Consider the following 27124-nt stretch of genomic DNA (forward strand, 5'->3'; position numbering starts at 1 on the left):
GGGACATGTAAAAGAACAGACTATCTGGGTTGTTTTTCCAATACTGTATTTGTTTAATTTTTTCTAATCTGAGAGGGGAAAGAGATTTTGTCTTCAGTCACTTAGCAGAAAACGGCTGTGAATGATTAAAAAATAAATTACAGACAAAACCCTTCAGCAAAATTGTATACTCCCAAGAAATATTCAATAAAAAGTTTATTTCTTTTTGCATCGAAACATCTTTTAATGTTTTTATAATACACGGATTGTTTTCTATGAAGTGCAACTGTATTCCCATAACATCTTATGCTAATAAAGGATGACACTCGAAAAATTAACAGACTCGAGTACTAAACAAGAAGCATAGTTATAAACCATTAACTATCGCAGAGGACAATTTGCTGTCTCCATAAACAAACATATGCACCTCTGGAATAATGCACCCATTAGCAAGCAATTCAAGCTGTCTAAAGACTTGTTTGGTAACGGTCCTAATCTATGATTCCAAAGTAGCTGCTTCTCCAGGGAAAACAAAGCTATTACCCACCATCATTTAGGTTTCAGCTTGACATCTGTGAACATTTCACACCAGTTACCCCTCCTTCCCCTTTGTACAACTTTTATGTGACATCTGATAATTTCAGAACCTGCTCCATGTTACGGTGTTGTTTGACCTTCCATGTAAGTAACATTCACAGAAATTAAGCAACAGTATTCTTTCCCTTCTTTGCTATCCATCTGTTCATGGCCCATAGTCCCTCCCTGTCTATGGAAAGATGTAGGAGTGCCATAAGGTCTCCTGGAGTCTGAGAGCTAATGGAATGTATCATTTACACTGAGGAAATGGCATGTTTGCAAACTGAGCTTACCACTGAGTGATGAAATGTACAAATGGCTCAGAAAACTCCCCAACCGGAAGGACTGGTGGATCCTGGGAAGCAGCAAGACAAAGAGTATGAGATGGGGGCGGGGGGGGAAAGAGAAAGAGTGAGGGAAAGAGAGAGAGAGATCAAACAAAAAAATCATGGTTATTTTCAATACATTAATTATTCTGACAAATAGAGTAACTCAATGCAATCTCTTTGACCCCAAACCTGAACATCTTAGAGAAGGATACTGATCGATTTTTTAAAAACTTAAATGTCTTTAGCTGGAATTTGGTCATCTAAACTATTAATATAAGATAATCAATTCTCATTTCACAAGGGTAATTACCAGACTTCAATGTAAATACTGTATTAGTATGCACAATATTCAATTATTTTGCTGGCTAAACCAACAAGCATTTTCTTTAATTTTGTGCAAGTGGAACGGACTTCACAAAAAAATTAAATACACAGTTGATGGGCAGTCACAATAGTACGAATCACAAGAATTTTCCTGAAAAGGAAAACTATTTTAAAAATTGTTTTTACATAACTTCAAAAGTTCACGAGAACCAGTAACAATCATTAATTTACAAAAAAAGTTGTTCAGAAAAATATTCAAGACATATTCCAAAAATAATCAATTTGCTGGCACACAACTGGTTTGCTAACTGCATAAATTCCAGTAAAGCTATAAAAAGATTTACCATAATAATTATAAGCAGTTATTGCAGCAGCCAATTTAAAGGCAACAAGCTGATTGCACCACCCAGTGCTTAGCAAAAACCCTCGGATGCAATTCCTTTGCAATTTCAACAAAAAAGACTCAAATCTTGCAGAATTATGCGCAGAAATTTCTTAAAATTAAGATCTGCGGGAGTTTAATGGCTGCCTCATCAAATTTGCAATTGCTGAAGAACAGCAGAATATAAAAGGCAGCTGGAAGTGACTGCATTTTCATCTGTTCTCATTTTTCCATTAAAAATACCTTTTGGCTGCATTCTGTATGACATCCCTGTTAAAACTACCCTGCAAAGTATGATACATGCACCTATTTAAATTAACAAAGAGATGACTTATTTTAATCTCACAGTGCTTTGGACTGCTTCAGCCATTTGGATGAGCAATATATCATTACATACAACCTTTCAATGCTTCAGGCAAAACTCAATGTGTGTAGCATTTGGTAGGAGCCAAACAATTTCTCTACTCTATAACTGTGTCAAATGCATGCGTGTATTCATTACGGCAAAAAAGAGAAAAAGAAAGGTGTGCGTGTGTGTGTGTGTGAGGGGTGTTGAAGAATCTTTGATGTGATGAAAAAAAACATGAAAAGCACCTCAGCAATTTGTGCGCTTCATTATCAATGGGAGCAAATAGATACAATCAGAGCTTCAAATGTGATTAGTAAATATACATGTAATTGCCGTAGCCAATTACAACTTCAAATTATCAGAAAAATGAGATCAGTAATTACAAGGGAGAAAATTAAGTAGATCTCTCATCTGAGCTTTGTCTCCCATTTATACAACAGGAGGCTGCTGGAAGAATACAATCAAATCAGAAAAGTAAATTAAGGGGGGGGACAGAGGTCGGAAAAATAAAAACCCAACGAGCATCACAGTCCAAATTTTTAACATCTAATATTGTACTGGGATTTACGATTGGGCAGTGAGGAGAGACTGGGGCACCTCCAACAGCATGACTGAGGTTATAATGCTGACAGACTTCCACTTCTATATATATATTTATAGTGCACCAATATATTAATTGATTTTCTTGTGTTGTTGAGTTATTTAAATTTTACCTCAATTACTGCAGGCAAGCAGCCATGGTCTCTAGCAGCCAGGTCAAAGCAGCTGCCAGCACGAGTTAAAGGAGTATGGAAATGGCCAATCACAAAATTTATTGACTACTTTTTGGCTCGCGTTTGTATAGATTTTAAACAGCTGCAGATTTGGCCGAAAAGTTTTCTTGAGTCAGGACCTTTATTGTTATATTTGCAATAATCACATAGGTGAAATATAGCACTAAACCATCCTTCAGCTATTTGTTCATTGAAGCAAAGATCAGTTACAAGTTTCTCATCTCAAACAAAAATCCATCAGAATTGAGATGCAAGTGGAAAAACAGATTAAGAGCATGCTTTTATTTAAAACCGAAAATAAACTCCTACTAATACTTACAGAAGAATTCAGTGGGAGATCAGTTTAAATTAATTCAGGAAAATAACTAGTACATTATACACATTTCCACAAGATATGCTTAGGTTAATAGAGGGGCTGGCAGTGAGTCAAGGAATGGTACCTCAACCAAATGTTTCCTACAATAACATAAACTTTACTACTTTATATTGGCTTTTTAAAATTCAGATTCATGAACACTCATCCTCTTAAATCTCAGTTGTTGAGTCAGAAACTTTAGGGACTTTCAAAAGGCTTTTGGATAGGTATATGGATAAAGGAGAATGATGGGGTATAGATTAAATTGTCCTTGACAGAGGACAAAGGATCGGCACAACATTGTGGGCCGAAGGGCCTGTTCTGTGCTGTATGTTCTATATATTCTATATATTCTATAAATCAAGGGAAATATAAAAGCACTTAGCACGAGTGAGGCTTCAGGAATTAAAGAATGGCAATGGACCCCACTATTGAGGCATTAATTAAAATTTATTAGACATTTGTTATTTCATTTATATATAGTTTGTTTTAAAAAAGTCAAAACTCTTTTTAAAACAGACACGTTGCACTGACAATTCTGTAGGCAAAAGGGCAAGAATGAGGGTAATAGCCTAAGAGTTGAAAACTGACACTGCAGTAATGGAAGAATGAAGATGCATTTATTTAACACCTTATATCTCGCAGGATGTCCCACAGTGCTTCAAATACGATGAATTGCTTTGAAGTAATCCAATGTTATGTAGATACATATGACAGCCATTTTGCACACAATGCATCACAAACAACAATGAGGTGAATGACGAATGTGTTTTGGCTAGTTGAGAGAAGGATGTTGGCCAGGACACTGGGTGAACTCCTGTTCTTATTTTCTTCTGTGTCACAGGAACAGGCAGACCAGACCTTGGTTTAATGTCTCATCTGAAGAACAGCACTTCTGAAAATGCAGTGCTCTCTCTGCACTTTACTAGAGTGTCAATCTAGCTTTATCTACTTAAATACTGGAATAGGACTTGAACCGATGACCTTCGAACTCAGAAATGACAATGTGACCAACTGAGCCATTCTGATACCTATTCTTTATTAGTACAATTTCAAGATGGAAAAAGAGAAATTATTGTAACATAGGGAAAATACTGTTAATTTTACAATATTAGATTTAGATTTTTAGACTTAGATATACAGCACTGAAACAGGCCCTTCGGCCCACCGAGTCTGTGCCGACCATTAACCACCCATTTATACTAATCCTACACTAATCCCATATTCCTACCACATCCTCACCTGTCCCCATATTCCCCTACCACCTACCTATACTAGGGGCAATTTATAATGGCCAATTTACCTATCAACCTGCAAGTCTTTTGGCTGTGGGAGGAAACCGGAGCACCCAGAGGAAACCCATACAGACAAAGGGAGAACTTGCAAACTCCACACAGGCAGTACCCAGAATTGAACCCGGGTCGCTGGAACTGTGAGGCTGTGGTGCTAACCACTGCGCCACTGTGCCGCCCATAGTGTACAAACACTTAATACATTTATCTGAAATTGTTCTCTCTGCTACTCATTTTAAGTGGGTTAATGCCTCCAATAAAATAGTAAGAAGGGATTTTTAAACAACATGTTAACTGTACCCTAAACTTCCCATGCTGTCAATTCAAGGCCTGTACATTTAAGTAGAGTTCATATGTGTTGCTATTTTGTTGGAATTTAGATTTAAAAAGAGGTGCAATCTTATTTTATCCATTTTGATAATGGCATGCCAGGACTATCCTCAATTAATAACTCTTATTTACCCAGCATTGAAAAAAATCAAACCAAAATGATATCCTTTATTGAGAGGTAATTCTGAATGGCGTGACCAGGGGTCAATAGACCCAGCATTTAAAAATAGCAAGTTAAAGAATAATTAGGTTACAGGATAGGGAAAATAGTTTATCTTCAAGCGTGGCTAAGCACATGTGAGCCCAGTGCCAAAAAGCCACACTTGAATGGGGCCATAGGTATGAATGGTCACACAATTAATAGCCTCAGTGTATTTTCCAATTTCTGCACTAAATGGCACACAGAGGATGCAAACATTGTCTGCTCTTTCCAAAAGCACAATGTTCACATTTTAGGAAGCTTTAATTTGCAGCAGCTTAAGCAAGTACTTGGTCAGCTTAAATTTAGGTGGCCCATTGAATTCCACATATGCAGCTAGGGTACAGAGAAGGGCAATGAAAAAAATACTTTGAGTGATGCCTTTGCTATGTGAGTAATGAACAGTTCATGGAGGTCAACCCATTACAACTGAAACAGTTTAATTATTAATTACCTGCAATCTATGAGCTAAAGGACAAGTTCAGTATGTTTAGTGTGTGGTAACACCAACTGGACTCTCTCTTGGCATTTGGTTATTAGCACATGTCAGCAAAGTGCTCAGGCATAAAGAAAAAGGATCAGAAGCAGCAAACACACTTACTGTGTATATTGAGACACACTGCCGGAAAAAGGGTGGGGGAGGGGGTGCTTAAAAAATCTCCCTGATGATCTGTTATAGCCTGTGTGCAAATTTTGTTATTTTACAGCGTAATCAATATTCTCTCGCCTCAGGGAGAGCACAGTTGCAGTTTGTGAAAAATCTGGATAAAAATAATCAAACAATCAAGAATCTAGGGCCTCAGTGGTCATAAAGTGGCAAAGGAGGAGGGAGATGGGGCTGGGCAGAAAAAAATTATCTTACCAAGCTCAACCTTACAGGGCAAAAAGCCCCACAGAAATTCATTAATATCAGCTATTTCTTAACACAAAATGTCAGTTTGAGAACAGTGGAGCACCATCACCGTTTAGGGGCTATCTCTGGTCTCTTGTCAATTATAAGCTGAGGGAGCACAGCAGCACTCCTTCATAGTGCTGAAATAACTAAGGTAAGGCAGCATGAAACAGTCACAATACCTGTCACACTGAAGGGACCCGATTCAGAGGAAAAAAATCCTGAAATTAGTCAACGCTTCTCTATTTTTTCTTAGTCTCAAGCTTTTTTTATTGCTTTCATAAAATACCACAGCAAATAATCAAGCATGACCACTGACATCCTCTAGATTGAGTTTTAGAGCCATTAAATGAGCTGGGCCTCTTGGGAAGGCTCCTGCTCAGGTTAGTCTAAAGGTAATTATTCAGCAATTCGAGCTATGGCTCTACCTAGTTCCTTTACGGTGCCTGAATGGTGTACATGGATAAGGTCAGGTTTGAGCTCGATAGAGGTCTGGCGTGGCTAGGTTTGATGGCTAAGGGGTTGCACTGGGTGGCAGGGCTTAAGAGGTTGTTTTGAGCCAAGAGCTTCATTAAGAAAAAAAAATGTGTATATTATATAAATAAAACTTTCCAGGCCATTAAGAATGACTTTAGAAGAAAAAGCACATAAGACGGTGACTCACCTCATCAACGATGCACTGCAATAACTGTAGTGGCTGCAATGGCAAGTGGGGGGTGGGGGGTGGAATAGAGAGAAGTATTAGCTTATATGCAGTCTTTTACAGTAGACTGAGAAAATCATTAATGCAGTAAAATGTTGCAAGATTAATCAACAGCGCGGAAGTCTTATAAAAACATTGACACCCTAGATGTTCTATTATTTCTAATGATACCTAATCTACTACAGGCACTTTAGTGCTTGTTGTAACAAAAATGCAATTTGCTAAGTTTAAAGTAAAGCACTCAAGCATGCAAAAAGGCAGCCAGCAGGAAAAAAAGTGAATTTTTTTCTCTGCAAACTCATAAAACCTTACCATTAAAGATCCCTGATTTTTCTGAATCTGAAAGGCAATATGTAATTAGCATGTCATAATCAAAATGACTCACTTGGACACATTACGATCACTGAGAGAAAATTATTGCATAGCTGGTGGCAATTTGTGGGCATGTGTTAACACCATTTACATAATGAAAATACACAAATGTTAATAGCTATTCTTCTCATTTATAGGCGAAAGTCAGCAGAATGTTAATTTTGCAGAACACTTTTTAGTACCCTCCAGGTTATACAAGTGAGGTGGAAAGAAAGCATAATACAGTTACAGTGCTGTTTACACATCCGATATAAATAACAATCTCTGGCTCTGGTACAAATCCAAGATTAAATGCTACATTTGTTCCCCGTGCATTCAAATCCTCAGCCTTTCAAATTAAAAGATGATTCAAAACACAAAATCTACTAGTTATGTGATACCCGCTGAACATGAGCACAATTTACAATGATCTGACCAATCTTCACTCTCCCCACATGAAGCTAGAATTTTCAAAGCAGCAATTTTTTTTTTAATTAGAATCTTCACTCATACATCCTCCCCCAATGAATTAGCTGAAATTCAAACTATGTCAGTTCCCACTGAATATAAGGGAAATTACATTTTTTGGGTGAATTTTTCTGCTTACCAAGGCAAAGGATGTTTGCAATGGGGAAATGGATATTTTCCTATTTCAAGTACATAGTCTTAACATTAAGCACTCCCTGGCCAAGTATAACATGGTAAAGCCCAAAGCTTGTCTTGGATCTAACTTTAGTAAAGTACCCTGCATTACACCAATGTGATATTTTTGCTTTTGGAGTTATGGCAGGAGAGGAGGACACGGAAAACAGCATCTGCCATCATTATGTCCTAGCTTCTGTGATTTGATTCCAGGGTCTGTGTTTTTGGAGGGAACTGTGGTCCTCCATGTCAGAGGGCACAGGAAACTCCAGCCCGTCAGTCAGAAGCTGGCATTCAAGTGGCATCTGGTTCATGCATCAAAAAGAAGCATACAGGTTGCTAACCAGACAGAACTGGGACCCATCCTCATGGTCCTTGCCTGGCAAGTGTCTTGAACCCCAGAACTGCGATTTAAGATTGCTATTTTTATGCGGTTCCCATACAAAGTGGGCTGATTTGGAGAGTTTCTGGGGCATGAGACAGGAGTTCCGGCCAGCTTTGCGGGGGGGGGGGGGAAACGGGTGGCAAGTGCTGGAAATTCATCTGCACTGGTATGGGCAGGTGTGAGCTCCATTGTAATTAGGTGCCCTCCCCAAAAGAGCCCTGTATTATCTGGTAAGGACAGCACTGGAAGGCTCCAGTGGACACAAATTTGGTGTAAGTGCCAGGATCATGGTCCATGGAATTTCAAGGCCTGACAATTTAGTGTTGAGTTGAGGCCAGTTGTATGCCAACAGCCAATACGATTTGGATTGAAATTGTCCAAATTCATTTCACATGAAATGAACATTTACTTTGGAACAAATATTCTGAATTGAATAACTACCACACTAAGGGACTAAATAATTTGTTCGAATGCATTTTCAAACCATTTTTATACAAATGTATATAACCTAGTCCACGCATTAACTTGATTCAGCAAATTGCAGGTATAGAAAAATAAGTTTTCAAAAGTGCCTGTCCCCACTTTGTGCTGAGATAGCTCACCTCCGCTCCCCACTCTGTGCTGGATAGCTCACTTCTACTCCCCACTTTGTGCTGAGATAGCTCACCTCCGCTCCCCACTCTGTGCTGGGATAGCTCTCTTCTACTCCCCACTCTGTGCTGGATAGCTCACTTCTACTCCCCACTCTGTGCTGGGATAGCTCTCTTCTACTCCCCACTCTGTGCTGGATAGCTCACTTCTACTCCCCACTTTGTGCTGGGATAGCTTACCTCTACACCCCACTCTGTGCTGGGATAGTTCACCTCTACTCCCCACTCTGTGCTGGGATAACTCAACTCTACTCCCCACTCTGTGCTGGGATAGCTTGGACTTTTACAGCCAATAGGCAGAGTTTTCATCCCAGTAGGCTGGGCTGGATTCAAATTTATGTCCCAAGGATGAAAGGACAGTGTTCAAAACCAACATGCTCCCAGACCCTAATAATTATTAATACCAAGGTTATTGTGCTGCCTAACAGCAAGAAAATCTAAAATGAACAAACATAACAGTGCTGTCACCCTTTTGTATGAAAATATATTAAAGAAATGCTCTGATTGGTCCATTACCCATTCCCCCCATCCCCACTCCTCCAACCCAGAAACACAGCACTAATTAAAAAAGCAACTTTGTGATATAATTATTTTTCATTACATTATACAGTAACACAATGCATGGGCTCAATTTTCACTTGAATCTGACAATGCAGTATGAGTATAATTGGTTCATTCTATCAATTAAATACAATTGTGTAACCTTGCTTTTGCTTTCTCCACCCCCCGCCACCGACCACTTTATAAGTACTGGAGAGATCTGCTCGTCAGGGGTATTAGCTATCAGCTCTACTTCGGATAAACTGCGTTTAAGACTGAATTATGTTTTAAATTGTTATCAACATTTTAGAAAAGTGGAATCAGGCAGCTCAGGGGGACTTTGCACCCTGCCCCTCAAGCAAAGTGCAACATCTTACTTTACTTACTTGCAGTTACATTTTATTAAAGGTAGATGTTCTACCTAAACATTTCTAGATGGTTAGATTAATTCAGACCGACATTCTATGTAAAGAGTATTACTGACATGTTGTGGTCCAATGGCTTCAATATATCTCTAATTGCCCATGCAGACACTCTGACTGTAAAGCTTGCCAGTTTGGGTTATAAAGATGTTTTTAAAGGGGTTTCTATAAAACTTCACCTACCTCTCTCCCTTCGCCCCCCCCCCCCCCCCCCACCCCCCTCCCTCACTTACTCTTTCTCTTCTCTTTGTTCCCTCAACAAAAACTTGCTTGAAACCAAATTTGATACGTAAAGTAAGGTGGGGCTGAGAACCTATTCTGAAAAAATAACCAGCATATACATTCACATCTGATGTGCTTTCCTTTAAAAATTACCCCAATTAATTTTGAATATTTGATCTGTGTAATATATATATATTACACATATGTATACTTCAAAAATAAATGAGTATACAAACAATATTATGAATCTGTATATTATCAAAATGAATGCAAAATATTTTCCAATAATAGTTTTATAGGATGCAGAACCAGAAATGTGTGCCAGAATCATAAGGAGAATATTAGCCCTCTTCTGCCACGAAGGTGTTAATTGAGAAAGATGTAGAATTTAAAAGGGGCCCAAGATCATCACATTCACACTGCACCAGAACATCTTTGGTAGACACAGTATTATTGCTTTAATATTTGTTTTTGTGATTAATTCTAATTATAGGTTTAAGGTAACTACTAATGTCCCTTTTAGACTGGGGCAAGAATTGGCAATGGGAAACCAATACAAATGTATACGAGATCAACGGTAACCTGTTGGAATGGTCTATGGCTGTTTAGCTGGCTGTGAATTGAGAACCCCTACTGGTTTCTCATCTGCAGCATGCATATACAAGTTGGTGGTGCTGCAAAGATGTTATTATATCATCACATCAACACTTGAAAAGACTGGCAAACCAGAGAATGGAAAGTAACAGGAGTTTCACTGTAATTGGTTTCTTCAAAATTCAAAAACAACCAAGTTAGGTTAGATAGAATCCAAGCCAGTTCACTGCTGGCATCTTCATTGGTAACTTGAGTGTGTGAGGGAATTTAAGAGTTCTCTGATGGTTCATTGATAATTAAGATATAAAGTATTCAAAAAGATGATGAGACTATCGCTATAAATATAAAAACATAATTAAAAGGGAAAAAATGAATCACAAGAGGACAAAGGTCCACGACTTTAAATGTATTGCAAAATTGGTATCTGAATAGAAATTATGAACTAAAAACTTTTAAAACATCTTAGTAAGGTTAAGGAGTGATTTGATAGAAACACAGCTTAGCAACTATGGCTTGAAAGGTTAACCTAATTGTAGAAGTGCTGTAGTAGGTTGAATTGCAATGGGACTGTAATGCATTAATGCGCACTAATTTCCAGTGCATAGTGCAGTGAGACACAGGTTTGAAACTCCCATACTACAAGGTTGCTGATTTTATTCCTGCTGACGTGGGAGTTGCTGAAAGGAATTTGTATCATCCCCAGGCAGCCTTAAGATGCCTCCAAATAGCCAGCTCTAGAGGAGCACTGACATAAGCCTTGGAACCAGTTGCCAGCTACATGTCTGTCTCCTCAGCCACAGGCGATGGCTGGGTAAGAAAAACCAGAAAGAGGAGAAAAGTTAAGGCAGGGGAAATATATTTAGTGGACAACACATCATAAGACATGAAACTTTTTAATTTCTTGGAAATTATTACAATTTGTTTTTTGAAAAAGCATACTTTTGAGCCATACCATTCTCAAGCAGATCAGAGAGAACACTTATGAAGTTTGATTAAGAGCTAATTAGGGTGGTGAAAAAGGCATATGGGACACTTGCCTTTATCAATCGAGGCATAGATTACAAAAGCAGGGAGGTCATGTTGGAGTTGTACAGAACTTTGGTAAGGCCACAGCTGGAGTAGTGTGTGTAATTCTGGTTGCCACATTATAGAAAGGATGTGATTGCATTGGAGGGGGTGCAGAGGCGATTCACCAGGATGTTGCCTAGGATGGAACATTTAAGCTATGAAGAGAGGTTGGATAGGCTTGGGTTGTTTTTGCTGGAGCAGAGAAGACTGAGGGGTGACCTGATCGAGGTGTACAAGATTATGAGGGGCATGGACAGGGTGGATAGGAAGCAGCTGTTCCCCTTAGTTGAAGGGTCAGTTATGAGGGGGTCACAAGTTTAAGGTGAGGGGCGGGAGGTTTAAGGGGGACTTGAGGAAGAACTTTTTTACCCAGAGGGTGGTGACAGTCTGGAATGCCCTGCCTGGGAGGGTGGTAGATGCAGGTTGCCTCACATCCTTTAAAAAGTACCTGGATGAGCACTTGGCACGTCATAACATTCAAGGCTATGGGCCAAGTGCTGGCAAATGGGATTAGGTAGACAGGTCAGGTGCTTTAATGCATCGGTGCAGACTCGATGGGCCAAAGGGCCTCTTCTGCACTGTATTATTCTGTGATTCTGTGAATTTATTGAGGTGACACTTCACTTCTTGCATGCATGAATGCAGGGTAAGTGGGTGGTTATGCAGTTGCTCAGTTTCTCACAAGGCCCAGCATCTGATAAAGTGATGACAATTACAAAGTTAATTTTGTTAAAGGTTGGAAACTTTTAGGGGAAAATCAATTAAAACACAGAAGCAACAAATTTATGGGTAAATAAACTGACAAGGACCTTGCCTTCTCCATCAAAAAAGGCCCTGTTTCTAGCAGAACAGTCCAGAACACAATTAGACACACATTTCTGCTTCAGAATTTCAGATTCTCTTCTGCAGCAAGACAAAAGTTAAAATTAAACAGGACTGTTTCAGTTTGTAATATTCTCAAACGCGAAAATAATTAGTTGTGTTTAGAAAGACAGTTTAATTTGCACCTGTTAGTACATGCAAAATTGAGTGTCACAGAAATCACATCTCCAGCCTCTTAAGAATGATCACACTTTACATATCGACTTGCAAGGAGTTAATGGAGCAGTTCAAGTAATTTTTAAATCAGTGTGCGATATATGTGCCAATATTGCATTCAATTTTTAATTTTTCCACGTTGGGGAAATATTTAAGTAAGATGTTCATTTTACAGAATCACTGGGATGGACTGGTTTCAAGTTTCATATTGTCATAACAGCACAGGAGGCCATTTGACCCATTGACTGCTCTACTGAGAGCTGGCATTCAGTCAAATTCCCTTGCTCTAGCCCCATAGCCCTGCAAGTTTACTTTCCTCAAGTGCCATCCAATTTCCTTTTGAAATCATTGATCGGCTCCGCTTCCACCACCCTTGTAGACAGCGTGTTCCAGGTCATTACCACTTTGCGTAAGAAAGTTCTTCCTCACATTCCCTCTGCATCTATTGCCCAAAACCTCTGTGTCCCCTAGTCCTTGTACCATCAGCTAATGGAAACAGCTTTTCTTTGTCTACCTTATCTAAACCTGTCATAATCTTGTACACCCCTATCAAAGCTCCCTTCAATCTCCTTTGCTCCAAGGAGAAAACTCCAGCTTCTCCAACCTAACCTTGCAGCTAAACTCCTTCTCCCTAGAATCACTCTGGTAAATTTCCTCTGCACCCTCTCAAGGACACTTACGTCTTTCCTAAAGTATGGTGACCAGAACTGGACGCAATACTCTACTTGTGACCTGACCAGAGCATTATACAGGTTCAGCATAACTTCCCTGCTTTTGTACTCAATACCTCTACTTATGAAGCCCAAGATCTCATATGCTTTTCTAACTACTCTCTCAATATGTCCCGCCACCTTCAAAATCTATTCCCATGAACCCCCAGTACCCTCTATCCCTGTACACTCTTTATCTGTGCCATTTAGTCTATATTGCCTCTCCCTATCCCTTCTGCCAAACTGCATCACCTCACACTTCTTTGCATTAAATTCTATCTGCCACTTGTCTGCCTATTCTGCTAGCCTATCTATGCCCTGTTGCAGTCCATTGGTATCATCCTCGCTGTCATCCACACCTCCATGTTTGCTATCATCGGCAACTTTTGATGTTTTACTCTGTATTCCAATATTCAAGTCATTTACCTGTATCAAAAAAAGCAGTGGTCCTAGCATTGAACCTTGGGAACCACCCTCCAGTCTGAAAATAACCATTTACCACAACTCGCTGTTTTCTGTCCTTAAGCCAATTTTTAAAAATCCAAGCTGATACTGATCGTCCTATTCCATGAACCTCAGTTTTGTTAACCAGCCTTTTATGTGGTGTGTTGTCAATTGCTTTCTTAAAATCCATATAGACAACATCCATTGCTTTCCCTTCATCAAGCTTCTCAGTTATTTTATCAAAAAATTCAATTAGATTAGTCAAGCATGAACTGCCTTTTACAAATTCATGCTGGCTCTCCTTAATTTACTCAAATCTCTCCAAGTACCTGTTGATTTTTTTCCCTGATTATTGTTTCTAAAACCTTACCCACCACTGATGTTAAACTGACCAGCCTATAGTTACTAGGAATGTCCTTACACCCTTTCTTGAATAAGGGTGCCACATTTGCCACTCTCCAATCCTCTGGCACCTCCCCTGTGTATCTAGGGAAGATTGGAAAATTATGGCCAACCCTTCTGCTATCTCCACTGCTGCTTCCTTTAGCAACCTGAGATGCAAGCCATCCGACCAGGCAACTTATCGACTCTAAGCACAGCCAGTCTTTCCAGTATTGTTTTTATTTGGTGAAAGTTTCGGCATTTGTATTAATAACTAAAATCCCAACCAGAAACAAGTACAAAATGAGCAGTTCCTTCACCTAAACCACCAAAAGTAAAATTATTATTGGTCTTAGATTTAAATGGATCTGTTCATAATTTCCCGGAATTTTCAAAAAAATTATTAGCTATCCTAACAGTCCATAAAAATTGTATTCCTTATTTTTAACCTTTTTTCTCATTTGCATATTTTTCCATTCCATCTTTTAAATCATTTCCCTGATGTTATTCGTCCCTTCACCACTTTGTCCTAGAGCAGGATCAATGTCTTTGTTGGATGAAAGCATTCCAAAACAGCAAGAAGCAGATTTGAAGCAGATGCTGAAAACTGCCAAGAGAACCCAGACTAGGCTGTCGAACGAAGAGAGGCAAACAAAGATGGCAGCAGGGGTAAGAAACAGGAAGCTTGTTGATCGCACAAAAAAGCCAAAGCTGCATTTGGGAACCTACCACTTCATTCAGAACTTCCCCAGGTCTTAGCACCTGCCAGTTTAAGTGCAAAAATGATAATCAGAACCAAAAATACTATTCTGTGTATGAAATACACAGTATAGTATTAAATATCACAAAACTTAGTGTTTATAAATATATATGCACACTTATGACTTTGTAAGAAAACTGTTTCTTTCAAACCAGAAAGAGGAAGCTAATTATTAAAAAAATGTCAAAATGTAACTTGCCACATATACCTTACAATACATGAAAATAACTTGCATTTATATAGCACCTCGTCATGTTCTCAGGATGTCTCAAAGTGAGCTACAACCAAAGAATTATTTTTGAAGTGCAGCCACTTGTTATGTAGGTGAAGCACTTACTTTCACCAGGGAGGGAATTAATTCCTCCATACACAACCCTGATCTCAACTGAAAAAAAGCTACCATCAGCTTGAAGATTAGTTTGCTTACTTTTTGCAACAAGTGGGGAGGAAGTAAGGACAACTCTTCTGTTGAAAAAAGCAGCACATCTGCTATTAGAAAACTTATGACTGATTTCAAACCAGCATCCTCCACAAGAGGATAAAGTAGAGATGTTTTGGATGTAGACATTTCACCAGAAATTCACCAGTTCTGACAAAGGTTTTTTGCCCCTAAAATTACAACCCATTGTTTAACTTTATCGATGCTGATGGACCTGCTGTGCATTACAACCTTTTCTGCTTCTATTTCAGATTTCCAGCATTTTCAGTTTTCACTTATCATCCTTCTGCCTCGTTTTCAATGAATTGTATCCGAGGACTGAGTACTTTGCCAGTTTTCCCGTGGCAGTTCACCATTTAATCAATGCCTCTGGTTAAGGAGAAGGAATAAAAAAAAAGGATGACTTTCACTGTCAGTTTTTTTTTCCGATTTCAGTTGCCATGGCAATATTTTTTGACGGAAAGTGGCTGTGTGGATCTTCCACTGTTCCCTTTTACATGATTATCAAAAGCACAATCAGAGGTAAAATGGATTCACCTACTTGAAACGTAACTTACAGAAGAAACCAGCTATAGCTTTCATCTCTCACTTCTTCACTGGAATTATGACTTGCCCTTAAGCTCTTCTCAGAGATTTACCAGTGACCCAGGTCAAATCTTCCCATATCAGTTGACAAATTTTTATCTCTAATATTTTTATCACCTAGTGAAAATTCACTGCTTTTCAGACCATTGTCTGTTCATTGAAGAAACCGATATTGGAGTGCTCTCTAATTATTTGGGTGACAAAGCTTTTCACAGGTTGCACGTGAGGTTTTATATATTTCAGGAATATGATTGGCACTTACATAGCATAGCACATCTCCAGTAGAATTGCTCAACTCCACACTTTTAACTTGAGCTTAATGCATTTTCATGGGGCAATAAAGTAACTTTTTAAAAATAAGATTAAAACTGAGCATTCAATGTCTGGGGCCTTTTGGAGCTGGACTATAGCACGCGACTTATAATTCTAGCATCAATTTAACAAGTGAACTTGATTGTCGTAATTTCCTGGGTTTTTCTGCTTGCTAGAAGGAGAAACAAAAAGCACCCATTGAGGTTTTTTTGATCATGGAGCAGCATGGAAGAACTATGTAGTTCAGATTGACCTGTCCCTGAGTGATGGAGGAAGGAGGGGTCAAAAATAGGAGGCAGGAATTCTCGGGCAAAAAAAACATATGAATTGGTATCTTTAAATGGGGTCCATTGTTTCATCCTCCATTGGAGAAACTGACAGAACCAAATATTTGTTTTCCCCCTCCAAATATCACCACCTGCAACTGTTATCTATTTAAACTATCCAAAGTCTTGGAGTATCTGCCAGTATTTCTGTGGAATTGCTCTCAAGTGTCCTTTAATCATGTCCAAGTAAGTGCACCCAGACACTCTGATTAGTTAACTATACAATCGCATGGACTGAAGACATCAATATGCAGTAAAGCTCTCCTGGGGGTAAAAAATACATTATACAAAAGAATGCAATGGAAAAATTATGCCTTTTAAAAGGAAATGTCAATGAGTGAAAGAACTAAATGCATACAGATAAGACCAAGTTCATATAATCTGGAAGGGCTGAGTTTACTGGTATCAACTTAGATTTAAGGCTGATATAAAGCAGAGAAGTTATTGCAAACTATACAAAACTGGAGTTTTTGTTGCTCTAATTCCTCCCCTTCTATCCGCAAATTGAAAGTATAGCCACAAGATTAAAATTTTTCTTCATAGGTAGTCAAAAAAGTACATTAACGGGCCTTTATCTATTTATAGAAACTACTTTAGTACTACGCTTGTGTAAATTAATAGATACTCCATTAACACTACGTCTATTGCTCTCTATTGTGTATAGATACTGTCTGATCAGTATCCCTCTGAATTTTGCTCTTGTTTCTACTAAGCTGCCAACATGCCTTCCTACACATTTTTCCTCCTCTGTGTAACTGCACTGTTATGAAATCAAGATTCGCTGTACTATCTTCTTCTGACTCATTCTTTCTCAGTACCTCAGAACTATGGAACTCCTAGGGCATTAGTTCATTCATTTAAAAATAACAAGGAACACACAGCAAGTGTACACTCAAACACCCCCTGTGATCACAATCCAAGTAAACTACATTCCCCCCATCTACTATTTGATACAAAATTGCTCATATGGGGCTTTCAATCTTTTATCAATAAAGTGGGATTAGGCTAGGTGGCTCATGTAGAGAAAGATACTAGCACAGAATTGGTAGCTGAATAACTTGTTTTGTGCAGTAACGTTCTATGATTTGGAGCTTAGGAGCAAGATTGAAAAGCACCAAACATCATCGTATCAATTACAGAGAGAAAAGAAAAGTAGTAATGGAAAGAGAAATTTGAATTAAGTGAGAGTGATTGCATATCAGTGGGCATAACTTTTCTTGTATGCTGTCCAAGAGTGGTTCTAGAAGAGCCTCCCTAGACATGGATTTCCTTTGTAGGTTATGTGTAAGAAAATTATAAACTTTTTTTATAAAGTGGTTTATGATTCTGTTACTGATAGCACACAGAGCAAATTCCCCCACCCCAAAAAAGGTTTTTAAGCGCAAGAGAAAGCTACAAAAATATATATTAATTAAACGTTTCTCTTGATGGGGAGAACAGGCTGTGCGCTAAATGCCTTTCAATACTTAAAAAAAAATGTAAAATCATATCGCTGCAGAGGGACAATTATTAGGTGCTATTTTCATTTTTACCATAGCATTGGAGCCATAAAAACAATTAGAAACTAGACTGGTGGAGTGCACTGACGTGATCTGCTCCAAAGGCAACTGGCTTGCTCCCTCCCTTCAGTCTAGCCATTTTTTTTTAGAGGCGACAGGGAGAAGTAAATGTTGCAAAATGGACACAAGCATATTTTGTGCTTGCTTTGGGTTTAATTAGCATTTGTAGCTGAAAACAGAGTGGGAAAATTGGGCCCTAAATGTTTTGTAGAATACTGCAGTCAGGTTTGGGGATAGAATAGACTGACCAAACTCCTTACACCAGTGGAGAGTACCAAAACATCTCATTAGAATAGGATAAAGCAATTAATAGGGCTAATTATTGTGTCAGCTTATATTATAGAAATTCAATCAGTGCTTATTCATTCTAAAGTTGCATATGCCCCACAAAGTAAAACCACTCGTCAGAAAACTCATTATTCAAACAAAATGCACTCGAGAAAATAATAAAAAAAACACTTTTGCTTCAATTTGGGAAATGAAATATTTAAAAATAACTAAATTCGTGTTTGTGGACTGACTAAACAGGTTCTATATCTTGGCCACATTCAAGAAAGCCCAAAGTTTTCATACAGATTAAACTTTGGATTTCTGTTTCACATGCAGTCCGGACATGCACAATTGATTGATCTGAAAATAAAATACAATTTATTTCTAATACTTGAAATATTTTGCCTCTCAAACAAAAAGAAACACCTTCCATCTCCACAAGTGCCTTTTGTGGCAAAAACAATTGTGGGTCACTCTATGCTTTCCTGTGCTTCAACTCCAATAGTTAAACCCACCCTAAGTAACGGTGGACTATGCTTCAAATGTTCTTAAAAGGGCAATGATGTACAACCAGAAATCAGGTGCAAAACTATATCACAATTAATCAGATGAATTTATGCACTGGAGTACACACTTGCATAGTATTAGAAAATATCAGAAGCCTCAAAACAAACTAAACTTTAATCTTCAGTTTCTCTGCACTTTTCATTTTAACTGATATTTATTTTTAAATTTAAAAGCACAACCTGCTTTCTTGATATGTGGTGAAATTCAGAAAAGTATTTCTGCTTTAGTGACAGAGAACCAGTGAGCTTTATTTGGTTACCTGAAAGTTGGTGTACAGCATTATAAGAATGTACCACACCATGATGGGGACTTAACACTTCAGTATAAGTTTCAGTTCAGGGAAAAGACAGGTTATCAGAACAGTACTAAAACATTTACTCTTTATATCTCAGTTTCCAGTATTTATAGTTTTTTTTCTCTTCATCTCAAATTACAGCTCCCTTAATTTCTCAGACAGCAGACAAGGATTTTTTTTGGAGGCTCTGGTGTTATATGCTTTTAACTGCAGCTTCTTTCAAAAGAAATCATAGAATGGTTACATTACAGCACAGAAGGAGGCCATTCAACCCATGGTGTCTGTGCTGACTCTCTGCAAGAGCAACTCAGCTAGTCCCACTCCCCTGCCCTTTCCCTGTAGCCCTGCAAATTTCTCTCTTCAGGCGGTTATCCAATTCCCTTTTGAAAGCCCCAAGTGCATATGCCTCCATCACACTCTCAGGTAGTGCATTCCAGATCCTAACTACTCACTGCATAATTTTCTTTTCCTCTTGTCACTTTTGGTTCTTTTGAAATGACTTTAAATTGGTGTCCTCTGGTTTGTGACTCTACCATCAATGGGAACAGTTTCTCTCTATCAACTTTGTCTAGACCACTCATGGTTTTGACCACTTCTAGCAAATCTCCTCTCAACTCTCTCTTCTCCAAGGAGAACAACCCTAGTTTCTCCTATCTATCCACGTAACTGAAGTCCCTGATCCCTGGAACCATACTTGTAAATCTTTTTTCCAAGAACACAAGAAATAGGAGTAGACCATATGGCCCATCGAACCTGCTCCACCATTCAATACGATCATGGCTGATCTTTGGCTTCAACTCCACTTTCCCACCCGCTCGCCATATCCCTTGTTTCCCTGAGACACCAAAGATCGGTCTATTCCAGCCTTAAATGTATTCCATGATGGAGCATCCACAACCCTCTAGGGTAGAGAATTCCAAAGATTCACAACTCTTTGAGTGAAGTACTTTCTCCTCATCTCAGTCCTAAATGATCAGCCCCTTACTCTGAGACCCTGCCCGTGTGTTTTAGATTCCTTGACCAGTGGAAACAATCTCTCATTGTCTATCAAGCCCCTTCAGAATCTTGCATGTTTCAATGAGGTTGCCTCTCACTCTTCTAAACTTAGAGAATCTAGGCCCAATTTACTCAGCATTTCATCATAGGACAACCCCCCCCCCCCCCCCCCATCCCAGAGACCAATTTAGCAAACCTTTGCTTTCAATTTAGCAAACCTTTGCTTTCAATTTAGCAAACCTTTGCTGTACCGCCTCCAATTCAATACATCCTTTCTTAAATATGGAGACCAATACTGCACATAGAACTCCAGATGTGGTCTCACCAAAATCCTGTTCAACTGTAGCAAGACTTCTCTATTCCAATTCTCCAATCCCCTTGCAATAAAGACCAACATGCCATTTGCCTTCCTAACTGACTGCTGTACCTGCATGCTAACTTTCTGCATTCCTTTTACAAGCACACCCAGGTCTCTCTGTACATCAACACTCAAGATTCATACCTTTTAAAAAATACACTGCTTTTCTATTCTTACGACCAAAGTGAATAACTTCACACTTCGCTACATTATACTCCATCTGATATCTTGTTGCCCACTCACTTAACCCGCCTATATCACTTTGCAGCCTCTCTGTATCCTCCCCACAGCTTACCTTTCCACCTACCTTTGTATCATCAGCAAACTTACATAATTTACTCTCTATCTCTTTATTGAAGTCACTAATATAGATTGTAAATAGCTGAGACCCCAGCACTGATCCTTGCGGCACTTCACTATTCACTGTCTGCCAAGTTGAAAGTGCCCCATTTATGTCCACTCTCTGCTTCCTATCCGTTAACCAATCCTCTATCCATGCTAATATAGTACCCCCAACTCCATGAGCCCTTATCTTGCCTATTAACCTTTTGTGTGGCATTTTATTGAATACCTTTTGGAAATCCAGCTATACTGGATCTACTGGTTCCTTTTATCTACCCTACTGGTTACATCCTCAAAAAACTATAATAAATTTGTCAAACAGGATTTCCCTTTAGTAAAATCATGTTGACTTGTTCTAATCATACTGTGCATTTCTAAGTGCATTGACTTCTTTAATAATAGATTCCAGCATTTTCCCAATGACTGATCTTAGGCTAACTGGCTTGTAGTTCACGGTTTTCTCTTTCCTTTCTCGAAAAGCGGTGTAACATGTGCCAACTTCCAATTTGATGGGACTGTTCCCAAATCTAAGGAATTTTGGAAAATCATTGCTAGTGCATCCACTACTTCAGCAACTATTTCATTTAGAACCCTAGGGCGTAGGCCATCAGGTCCTGGGGTGTCAGATTTTAGTTCCTTAAGTTTCTCCAAAATTTCTCTGCTGATATTAATTTCCTCGCCCTTTTCAGCCCCTAGGTTCCTGTCTATTTCTGGTATGAAACTTGTGCCTTCTACTGTGAAGACAGATACAAAATATCTGTTTAATGCCTCTGCCATTTCCTCATTCCCCATGATACTTTCTCCTGTCTCTGCTTCCAAGGGACCAATGTTTACTTTAGCTACTCTCTTCCTTTTTATATACCTATAAAAGTTCTTACAATCTGTTTTATATTACTGGCTAGTTTACTCTCATATTCTATTTTTCCCTTTTTTTCAAAATCAACTTTTTGGTGGCCCTTTGCTGGTTTCCAAAACACTCCCAATCCTCAGACTTGCTACTTTTTGCAACATTGAAAGCATCTTTTTAAAAATCGAATACGATCCAAAACTTTCTGAGTGTGCCACGGATTGGTCTTTCTTGCTGAGTTTTGTTTTTCAATGGAATGTATTTTTGTTGAACATTTTGAATTGTTTCTTTAAAGGTTTTCCACTGTTGATTAACCGCCATACCTTTTAATCTATTTACCCAATTTACCTTCGCCAATTCTCCCCTCATACCTATGTAATTGGCTTTGTTTAAGTTTAAGATTCTTGTTTATGATTGGAGTATGGCACTTTCAAACTTAACGTGGAATTAAATAGTATTGTGATCACTATTTCCCAGTGGATCTTTTACTATGATATTACTAATTAATCTTGCTTCATTACACAATACTAGATCTAAGATAGCTTTACACCTAGTCAGTTCCACAACGTATTGCTCAAAGAAACTGTCCCGAGAACATTCTACAAACTCACCTTCTAGACAACTTTTGCTAATTTCATTGCCCCAGTCTATATGAAGATTAAAGTCCCCCACAATTATTACATTGCCTTTGTTACAAGCTCCAATAATTTCTTCTTTAATGCTCTGTCCAACAGTATAACTACTGTTAGGGGGCCTATAAACTACTCCCACTTGCTATTCCTAATTTCCACCCATACTGATTCTACTTCATGATCTTTTGAGGCCAGATCCTTTCTCACTAATGTCCTTATGTCATCCATTACCCTCCTCCTTTGCCATTCTGTTCGTCTTTCCGAAATACTGTATATCCTGGAATATTTACTCGTCAACCTTGATCACCATGTAACCATGTCTTTGTAATGGCAATTAGATCGAAATCATTTACCTCTATTTACCTATATGCACCCCTCTAACGCCTTCCTAAAGTGTCCAGAATTGGAAGCTATTCTCCAGCTGAGGTCAAACCAGTGTTTTATAAAGGTTCTTCATAACTGCCTTGCTTTTGTATTCTGTGCCTCTCTTTATAAAGCCAAATCATTAGTGAAAAAGCACATAATATGTGTATAGACAAACTACAATTGGTGGGAATTGTAATTTTAGATAAACTGGTGGGCTGGTAAGACTGCAATGTACTACTATAAGGTTAGCTTAATCACCAAACAAATTCTTTGAATGTTTTGCACCTAAAGCAATCAGCTTCCCTTCTGAAAGATGGCTTTATAGTTTAAATTTCATGCTATTTGTTGACATTATATAACAATAAATTTGTTGGGCAAAAAATAATTGAATCTGCAATTATGAGAAACATTCATCCTGAAGTAAATGTTTAAATAAGAATTTATTTAAAATTCTAGAAGAAGGTGTCAATTTTCAAAAATAAAACAATTTTTTAATTTGCAACTGCAGCTTCCAAGTCAAACATGCATTTAAATCCTTGATGAGTTGTCTGCATCTGAATGAAAATGTTCAGGGCAAGTAGTGTCAATAGTATGGATTATATGCAAAAAAAGGAAGAAACCTTGGTACATGCTGCTTCAGGGATTGTCCTGCATTGACTCCAATTAGTACTCGACATCTATTCAGCAAACTTTTACTTTTCATTAAATTAGAGCTACATAAAGACCAAAAACATTTTAAAGCAGCAACAGAGGGGATTAACCTCCCAGAGGCTAGTGTCAGTTTTTAGCATAAATTCCTGTTAATTTTTTTCCTCGACGAGAAAAAGGGGAAAAAAAGCTATATATTGCATCCAAACGGAGCAGTTGCTTAAAATAACTTGGGGAATGAAAGCGTGCTATCAATCAAAACAGCATCTGCCGGCGGTTGTATAAACAGAAGATCAAATAAGATGTCTTCAAGGATTTTCAGTGTGAACCGTAAAAAACTTCATTAACTTCTGACAAAGAATGCAAATTAATCACAACATGGGGTGAAATGAAATTAAAGACTCTTTTCTAATCAATGACAAAGCAGGATGAAATATTCCAAGCCTCTTAATGTGAGCATACTCGGGGAAGCCAAAATGTAAGGTTTGAGTACAGTTCCATCTATGGCGGCTATTTAGGCCCCCCCAGAGCTATCTGCTTACAAGGAGTACATACATAGCACTGATACACAAACACACTAATCATCCAAATCTCAGGTGCATCCAATTTGTTATTCACACTCTCGGTGCCAGCAAAAATGCCTGGTGCAGACAGATGCACCAGGAACCTTAACTGACAGTTTTGGCCTCCGGAAGTGCGATCACTACAGCAAAATCTAGTACAGCCTCCAGGTGAAATGTCTGGAGCTCCATATGGAGCAGGGAAAATTAACAACAAGATGAAAATCACTACTGCAGCAGGGAGTCTGAATTTAAAAAAAATGAAATTTAAAGATGAAGAAAGAGAAGTAATAAATTAATGGGGTGTGAAAACATTCAAAGCTTTACAATACCAGGGGCACTATTTGCACAGAAGTTATTTTTACTTCGGGTCATTTCAATGTAATTTATTAACCCGGCCTGGTTTCACAGCCTGAGAGAAGTCAGTCATTTTTTCTCTCCTTCCTTTTTTTGGAAAGGGAAGCAAAATTTCTTATACTTGTACCGGTAAATCAAATATGTAATATTCAATCAATCAATCGCACATTTGGTTAATATGCAGACTTGCATCTCAACTTAGCTATATAGCATGCAACAGTCATTGGAAATCCTTCAAAAACAGACACAAGAGTCAGTGTGATTGACATAATTTTCAAAAACTTTGGGGGAGAAAGAACAGAAAATATCAGGAAGAGGAGCAAATCTGAGCTGATTATTCAGTAAGCATGCTTGTGACACACATGCATAATCTAACCATGCATATATTTGTATGTGTAATACAATTCTTATTTGCATAATAATAACAAGTTAATGGATGCTCAAAGAGTGTAAGCCGACAACATTTTTAAATCAGACAAGCCAGAGGCTGTTTAGTCGATACAAACCACGGCCAGAGGGCTGCTGGGGAGGAGAGAAATAGGGGATAAAAAATGGCTTCCAAAGCACTGGACAGATAGCATATTTCAATTTAACACCGCAGCTTTATTTGTATGTGGCACAAACTTTCAAGATTGCTCCCTTGCACCTTCATACATAGGGATGAATGTCATGGTGGCAAAAGCCAGTAATGAACAATCTTACCTGAGGATATGGAAACCTCCCAAGAGCAAGCTGCAAAAGGAAATAATATTTGTCTAGTTAAGGATCTGCATGTGGGGCATAGTCTCATTTTAAGACAAGAGCTTGAGTTCTACCATAAAAAACCCCCAAGTGAAATTTACACTTCACAATTTTATTTTAAAAACACTTCTAAAATGCAAAACTTTTTTTAAAAGGTAATTTAAACACAAGTTTAATATTGGATTTTTATTTTAATCATTGATAAATTCCTACACTGAGCTATTTTAAAAGAAAAGGGAACACAGAGCATAGTATGTAATCTTCTAAGAAATAGCCTGCAGATATTTCACTGTACTAAATGTGCTTCAGATTTAATGAAGCTCTAATGTCCTTCTTAATTTTCCCTGTTTCAGTATCACCAGGGGTTGAAAAAGGCTGTATCTCCAGAAGGATGCGGCCCTGATGAAAATTATCAACCACCGTTCCGCTTCTGAGTCCAAATCACAGCTTTTGCAGACACATGAATACATTTTTTTCAGTGTTACATAGGAATGGTGCAAGGTTTATCTGTTTCAGTGGAAGTGGGTAAAAGAGGCTTCCTACAATATCGTTAAAGCATCGGATGCCACAGACCATTTCCTGGAATGTGAATAGCTAACTAGAGTGCATTATGGGATAATGCAAGAATCACTTCAGGAAAATAAAATACTTTGTTTCTGAATGCTTTTAAGATCATTACTGTATAAGTAATAAGAAATGTGTGGAATTTTGTATGTTGTGGCTGAGAGCACCCCATGTTAAGATTAAACAATTTAGTCCACTAATGTGTGCTCTTGGTCATTACTATTTAGCAATTCTGGAAATTCAAACCAATATATCATCAATGGACGATCAAGTCAGAAAATGCATTTACATTCTTTGTAACTTTTACATCTCTAAAGCCAGATATCTAGTATGCAAGGGCATCTCTGAAATCACAAATCATCTGCATTATCCTACTCTTCGCAAGTGCACATCTCGTCATAAATAGTATCATTAGTTTACCAGTTTGTATAGTTTACGAAAGTGTTTCTGTGTTTTGTAAATATATTTTTTGAGGATTCATTTTTGAAAGATTGAAGAAATGTTAAACTCTGGGGTTTCCAATTGGGGTCATGTAAAGGCCATTTGACTTTGAAAAAACAGTCCCTCGGAAATGTTTTTTTTTTAAAAGGGACATGAGAGGTCTTGTGAGGAAAACAAATCTTTCTGGGAAACCACTTGACTTCCTGCAACAAGAAGAAGCATTTCCGGGAAACCATCTGACTTCCAGCTCAATAAACAACAGAAAACTTTGGACATCTGGAGAAGTTGTTTACAAAGAAGTGACAGGTCAAGATTGATGGAGGTCATAAGGTTGACCTCCTGTTGTCGATTTTGCTTTTTAATTGTTTTGAGTTAGGGTTGAACTGTATAAAAAGGGAGAGAACTAGCAAGAAGAGAAGACCACAAACTAGCTCAGCTTTCCAGCACCTCTCTAAAAGACCCTGAGAAGTCCACTGTGTCAACTCATCTCGTCTCCTGTCTTTGAAGAAAAGCCTGCTAAATTAATTCTCAATGGCGCCTGAAACGAACTGTTCTAAAGATCCCAGTGACCCGTCTATGTGTACTCAGAGGCCAGACTGTATGCCAGTTTTGGAACACAACATATCTCCTCTGTGTTTTATGCAAGTATTCAGCCCAAGTGTGTTTTTCTTGTCTGTAACAGAGCTCTAAAAACAAAAGTCCTTTTATTTTTCTGGTTAACCGGTATATGTATGTACGTGAATGGGAGGGGCTAAGGTAAAAAGAGAACTTTAATATTACAATCTGTGTATATATGCTTTACTTAATTACTGGTTAAGACTTGTGCTATAATAATCTGATAATTTTGTTGTTTATTAAAGAAACCTGGTTGGTGTGTTTTATTCTGGGATAAAAATAGAGTCTATGATTGACCGTACTGGTCTGAAGGAAAATAATTTAAATATATGTTGTGACCGGGAGAACTGGTCCCGCTAGAACTATGATGTTGTTGCTATTACAGAGAATTGGTTGAGGGAAGGACAGGATTGGCAGCTAAATGTTCCAGGATTTAGGAGCTTCAGGTGGGATAGAGGGGGATGTAAAAGGGGTGGGGGAGTTGCATTACTGGTTAAGGAGAATATCACAGCTGTACTGCGGGAGGACACCTCGGAGGGGTCATGCAGCGAGGCATGATGTTGGGGGTTTACTACAGGCCTCCCAACTGCCAGCGGGAGGTAGAGGAGCAGATA

General features: G+C 38.4%; 1 protein-coding gene across 12 annotated transcripts in view; it reads right to left on the reverse strand.

Annotated features, from left to right (window-relative positions):
- map2k5 (mitogen-activated protein kinase kinase 5) overlaps window positions 1-27124 on the reverse strand; it is a 352983-nt gene that overhangs the window by 67779 nt on the left and 258080 nt on the right. For 5 of the 12 annotated variants that reach the window (XM_068018166.1, XM_068018162.1, XM_068018165.1 and 2 more), the window contains 5 exons: window positions 24852-24881; window positions 14660-14692; window positions 6796-6822; window positions 6445-6477; window positions 849-910 (listed from right to left, as the gene is read on the reverse strand). In XM_068018166.1, the coding sequence (XP_067874267.1) occupies window positions 849-910; window positions 6445-6477; window positions 6796-6822; window positions 14660-14692; window positions 24852-24881 (185 nt within the window). The remainder of the gene's footprint in view (window positions 1-848; window positions 911-6444; window positions 6478-6795; window positions 6823-14659; window positions 14693-24851; window positions 24882-27124) is intronic. The other 7 variants (XM_068018160.1, XM_068018156.1, XM_068018161.1 and 4 more) reach the window with 4 other exon arrangements.

The sequence above is a fragment of the Heterodontus francisci genome, chromosome 38 (genome assembly GCF_036365525.1).
Source record: "Heterodontus francisci isolate sHetFra1 chromosome 38, sHetFra1.hap1, whole genome shotgun sequence".
Taxonomy (NCBI): domain Eukaryota; kingdom Metazoa; phylum Chordata; class Chondrichthyes; order Heterodontiformes; family Heterodontidae; genus Heterodontus; species Heterodontus francisci.